A 6,000-nucleotide genomic window follows, 5' to 3' on the forward strand; every position below is an offset into this window, starting at 1 on the left:
TATGGCCTTAGTTGCATTTTTAAGCTTGCAACAGTTAAGGCTGAACTGTAGTCTTACACAGGCGGATATTTAAGTGGACTTCTGTGGCTTGGGGACTTTGACATTTAGCAGCAGCTCCGTATGGGTTCTTACAGCATGTGCTGAAGCCACAGTGAGGGCCTCTAAGGGATGTGCGGCTGGATGGGAGCATCATGCAAGACTCAAGTGTGTGCTTTTTTGCTTTGGACTTGGGCGTTTGCATAGGATGGGACTGAGATTTGAATGTGTGTGTAAACCTTCATTAATCTTAGAACTGCAGAACGAGCTCAAAATAATGGATAATCTTTGTTTCCCTTGGTTCAGTTGCAGAATTTTTGTAGGATGCATCTTAAAAGTTTGAGTATTAGTAACAAACTTTTCCTTTTTTGACAGGCTGGTGAAAATTGCCCCTCAGTATTATGACATGAGCAATTTTCCACAGTGCGAAGCAAAGAGACAGTTGGATCGCATCATTGCCAAACTTCAGTCCAAGGAATACTCACAGTACTGAATTTATGCTTTGAACTGAAGTTATTCAGAGGACAGCTTTAAGAGATGAAATGTTTCAAAGTTCAAGTTGTGCTCTTCACTTTGGTTCAATAATGGCCTTTATTTGAAAGCTTTTTAATTTTTCTTTACAGTAAATATTCCATTCTGATTTCATAAATTAAACATTTATGCCTCCCTTTTGTGTTGACACTGTAGCTCATACTGGAAAAGCTGATCAATGTTTTGCAGTTTATTGAAAGTAGTTCTATATATAACAATGTTATAAGCATTTCTTTAGAAATGGTTGAAAATGCTTCTAAAAATGTGATTATCGACCATGGTATGCATGATCGTTGTAATTGTTGACATTCCTTTTAGAAGTTGTGAAATGTTACAACTTGTGCTTATGTAGACACAATCTTCGGCTTCAGTACAAAGGTACTGACTTCAATAAAGTCTATTTATACTAATTTTGTGCCACAGTATGTCAGTATTTCTATTGTTTTGATCAAAACATGAGAAGCCATTTAGTCTCCCATTAAACTGCTGTTTTATTGTCGTGGCAGTAGTTTAATATTAAAATATTAAGAGTGTGGATGCTTAAGCAGCACAATTACGATGACATCAATAGAATGCATACAATGTTGATCCCTTGCAAACTTGTTTAAATTATGTAGGAAATTGTTTTGAAAACTGAATGCATGCAGATGTTTTTGGAGAATGCTTTCTTCAGACATATGCCTAGATATTTCTTGGGCAGAACTGTAGTGCTGTGTCCTGTAAAGTGAAGTGTCTGTGGCCAGTTGGAAGTGACCCTGCTGGGCCATGTTCGGATACAGTTTAAGATCGACATAAATAATAGCATAGGTGACACTGAGGTCAAATTAGATGGCACCATTGTAATTTTGTAGTGATTTTTAGTAAAATGTGACTTGACAGCATTTTCAGTTTGGGAAAGCTAATCCTGTGTGGAATTTATAGTAGGAGTTGATCAGAGGGAAGGCTGGAGCACCTCTTCTATGAGGACAGACTGAGAGAGTTGGAGTTGTTCAGCCTGGAGAAGAGAGGGCTCCGGGGAGACACTACAGCAGCCTTCCAGTACCTAACGGGGGCCTTCATTGAAAGCTGGAGAGGGACTTTCTACAAGGGCCTGCAGCGATATGAGAAGGGGTAATGCTTTCCGTCTAGCAGAGGGTAGGTTTATATTGGACATAAGGAACAAATGCTTTACTGAGGGTAGTTGAGCCACTGGAACAGGTTGCCCAGAGAGGTGGTAGATGCCCCATCCCTGGGAATGTTCAGGGCCAGGCTGGACGGGGCTCTGAGCAACCAGATCTAGTTGAAGATGTCCCTGCTCATTGCAGGGGGTTGGACTAGCTGACCCTTAAAGATCCCTTCCAACCCAAACTGTTGTGTGATTCTACAGGTTAACGTACTTGGTCGGATTTCAGTTTTTCCTTTCCCTGGGGTATCCTGAGACTTGGTCCCTCTGGCAAAGAGGAGCTGGAGCGGTTCTTGCTGAAACAGGTTCCCCTTGGAATGGGAACTATGTGCTGTCATGCTGTGAGGCTGGAGCGAGAATAGGTTATGTTTGGAGAGCTGGCAACTAACCTCAGACTAATAATATTAAGCGCTGACGTTTGGAGTATCCTATTTAAATCATAGCAGTTGGCTATAAAAGTATGTGGAACCAAGTACTTTGAGTATTTTCTTTTAACTCCAACACTTTTCTAAACTGGCACTTACGATGGGGAGTAAAGAACTTTGGAAAACTATTTTGTTAGCAATGAAAACAGTCTTGTGAAGGAAAACGTGAGTTTAAATACAAAGTGGGATTTGAGTCTGCCTCAAGTTTGATAAGCAATTGAGGGAGTGGGGGATCCCCCCAACCTCGGGCATCGTGGGGTGGGCCTGGACTTTCATGCCCTGTGGAATAATTGTCAGTAGGAAGGAGGAAGGTTGACTCCTCATAAAATGTTGAATTGGATTGAGTTTTCTGACTGCAGTTGCAGGAGTTGCTATTTAGAACATAGGCGTCCTGAACATCATAAGCAATTTGATTTCAAACTAGTATTCAGAAACATCCATAGGTTTTAAAAATTCCTGCTCTAGGGTAATTCCAGTTCATTATGTTGGGGCTTCCTGATGGCTTGCTTATCCTCCTTTTGGGGGGCAGGGGGGGCTACTTTGTGCAATGCTGAAAAAAAGGTTGCTCCCCAGGTAAGGATTTGTCTAGTATTTGTGTGCAGCCTTCTGCTAAATGGTGTAGAGCCACCTTCTGTACCACTTTCTCTAGTTACGGCAAGGTCCACAAACAGCCCACTCTCAGCATGAAATCCCTTGCGGACCCCAGAACCAGCTGGCGTGAGCTGCCATTGCTTTGGTACTTGCGAATGGGGCAGCAGATGGCTGTGAGTGGAACTTGAGGCGGGAGAGACTTTGGCCTGGTTTCCTTTTTCTCTTTTTTTTTCTTTTCTTTTTTTTTTTTTTCTTTTTTTTCCCCTTCTTTAATTGTCATGGCCCAAGCCCAGTTTGTGGGTATGACAGCTGACTGGGGTCTTTCACACTCCTCTAGCTTTGCTACCAGGAATGCAAATACTACAGGCCAAATTTATGTCCTCTGACAGCTGTGCAGACATGCCATGTTCCAATTAAGCTGGTGACACCTGTGCAATCTACCTAAAGGCACTGGGGTGCACTGGTGTCACTGGCTTAATTGGAAGGCTGTCAGGTGTCCCAGCTGCCACGGGGTGGGGGGTGCAGAGCAGGCCCAGTGCCCTCTCCCCTCCCAGCAGTGGGAATGCAAGCTATGGGAAGCAGCTTAGCTGTTGGGACCACGATGGAACCTGGGGGCTAGTACCTGGAGAAGGTACCAAAGCTCAGACTTCCGAGGAATCTAGTGGATTTGATGCTTCCATGACACTGGTGTATGTCATCGTGATTCCCGGGAAAATGCTTCTCTTACTGAAGAGGTGACAAGCAAAGTGCTTGCAATGCTTTAAGTTTAGGATAAGGCGTTTTTCTCATACCAGGCTGTGCGTGTGCAAAATACAGTTGTTCCTTCACTAGCGATCACGTAGTGGAGAATGGCCCTAGGGTGGGAGCGTCTCTGTGCAGGCAGCACGCGATCACTGTTTGACTAGGCAACACGGATTTCTGACAGCTGAGGGCATTTAAGGGTTTGGGGCAGGAACACGGAGGCTCAGGTCACTGTGGATACCTCAGAGCGAGTGTGAATTTCACTTTTTTTTTTTTTAAATGTAACTTTAGAGCCATAGAGCAGCAGGAAGGGAGCAAGTTATCTTAAGAAGTAACTGGCCCACTCTGAAGGAGTAACAGGACAGTGTGGCTTCTTGGGAGAAAGACATTTTCTAGGTCCTAAAGAAATACTGTCAGGGACCCTCTTAACTATGGTTACCTCAGGGATACAACAGATGCATGCAGAGTAACTTGGTTTTGAGAACAGCCCTGTTTTTTCATAAGTTACTTGAAAGGTAAAACCTTATTCCCATTTTTCTGGTAGAAAAACAAAAAACATTGCCTAGAGAGACAAAAAGAGACCGAGGAGAGGGAGGAATGAGGCTGTTCTATGAGGGTGTGAAGGTCACTGCCTCCTCCTTAAAGCCGTTACAAACACCCGCAGCCTGCTCATCACCAGAGCTTTGGTTTTGGCTGCTTACGCTGCAATAAATGGGAGGAAAAGTTGAAACCTGCAAAATATGCAAGAGTTTGCCAGTGTTAAAAATTGAGCTTCCCACGCATTTTGCTCTGTCAAGTGCCACAGCTGACTCTAAGACCCTGTGGCTCTTTTCTGCTGGCCTGTGGAGCAAGGGATCCTGAATCCAGTACATCAGCTGCCCCAACCAACTTCAGCTGTTTGCTGTTTTGCCATGTTCCCTGCATTAACTGATGTTCCTTCAGAGCATTCAAACTAGGGTGTAGGCATGCTTGTTTTGGAGCACTGAGAAATTGCTCCCTTAGGATTAGTTGGTTATCTGCTTTAGAACAATCTAAAAGGAGACACAATGCTTTGTTTACTTACAGTGATTTATTTTTTTTTTTAGCAGAGAAATTCTGGTGGTTTTTAAAAATATGTGGTTTGTATAAAATAAGCTATTTATAGCGCGGGGCTTTTGAAAATACAGAATGGATTAGATGATAGGAAAACAGTACTAAGTGGAAGGAGTATATTTTTTGAAAAGAGGAGAGTCTTCCATCTTAATTGTGCTTCTATATAATACCTCAAAGCAGTAAAGGGCTAATGATGTGAGGTAATAAGTATGTTTAGGTTTGTTAGATGTAGTTACTGATGACTGAGTACATAAAGCTGTGTTTAGTGATTTACCTGTTAACATTACGGAGACATAACGAAGTGACCAGTTATACTGTATTTAGATTTGTAGGGATTTTATAGCATTCAGGATTTTTGTCAGAGAAAAGAATGAACGGTGACTTCATGCTTTGCCGTGTCTTGATGTCATAAAACTTCCCCAACTTTAGCGTTTGGGAGATGGGTATGTACGCCAGCGCAGGAGGCGCGCTGGTGTTCCTTTGGGGGTTACAGGAATGTATTCACTTGGACCTGTGTCTGCTCACTGAAGTTACAGAGCTGTGGGTGCAGGGCCGGCACTGCTGGTGTGTTCCGTATCGGTTCGGTCAGCTTTGCGTGACAGAGCGACACCGTGATTTCTGATCACCTTCTGTCCCTTTTTGGGTTGGGGCTCATGAAAAAGCATTAGTTTGTGATGTGTAATTTTCAACCAGCACTGCTACACGGTGCATATTGGAAACTGCTAATTATTTGCTGTAAGAAATGCAGCTTAAAGCAAAAGTGCTGAAATTAGCTTTCTGTATGTCATTTAAAAATATACCTGAACAAAAGTCAAAGGGCAAAAAATTTTCCTCCTGTCTGGTCAAGCTACAATTATTAACTTGTAATCAGATTGCTGTAGTTTTCTTCATTTTCTGACAATTTAGCAATAAAAAGCCATACCACACCATAATACTAGGAAGCAGAGAGTTTAGTATTCTAAAGTACATGAATCACTTACTGTAATTGGTAAGGAATAGCCATTTATCTTGCTTTTAGAACAGCTGAAGGTTTTAATAATAAACATCTTTTACTATTAGAAGTGTAATCTGGTATCAGTACTCTGTTGACCTTTTGAAATTATTTAACTTCAGGTCTATGTATGTGACATAAGATTTATGTGAAGCAGAGAGGGAAAAATGATCTACTTGGTCAACCTAGTTCATTTTTCTACTAATACATCTTACACTGCTAGCTTGCTTTGGTGGTATGCTTCCCAGAACTGTTCTGATACAGAACTGGGCGTTGGTCCCCAGTAATACAAATATTTTTGAGCTTGAAATGAGCAGCTTTAAAACCAGGATGAAATCATTATATGAGAGCCTTTGTTCCTCTTTTCACTTTTCCTTTCGCAAATGACAAGCTTGGGCTGCCTCTAATTTGCACTGATGGGTTTGAGATAA

The 6,000-nt window shown here is 42.2% G+C and overlaps 1 protein-coding gene across 1 annotated transcript in view; it reads left to right on the forward strand.

The window, feature by feature from the left end:
- Nucleotides 1–977, forward strand: part of DHX15 (DEAH-box helicase 15) — a 46,273-nt gene extending 45,296 nt beyond the window's left edge. The window contains exon 14 of the mRNA XM_040588303.1: nucleotides 412–977. Coding sequence (XP_040444237.1) covers nucleotides 412–529 — 118 coding nt within the window. The 3' untranslated portion in view covers nucleotides 530–977. The remainder of the gene's footprint in view (nucleotides 1–411) is intronic.
- Nucleotides 978–6,000: the final 5,023 nt, after the last annotated feature.

The sequence above is a fragment of the Falco naumanni genome, chromosome 1, assembly GCF_017639655.2.
Source record: "Falco naumanni isolate bFalNau1 chromosome 1, bFalNau1.pat, whole genome shotgun sequence".
Classification (NCBI taxonomy): Eukaryota; Metazoa; Chordata; class Aves; order Falconiformes; family Falconidae; genus Falco; species Falco naumanni.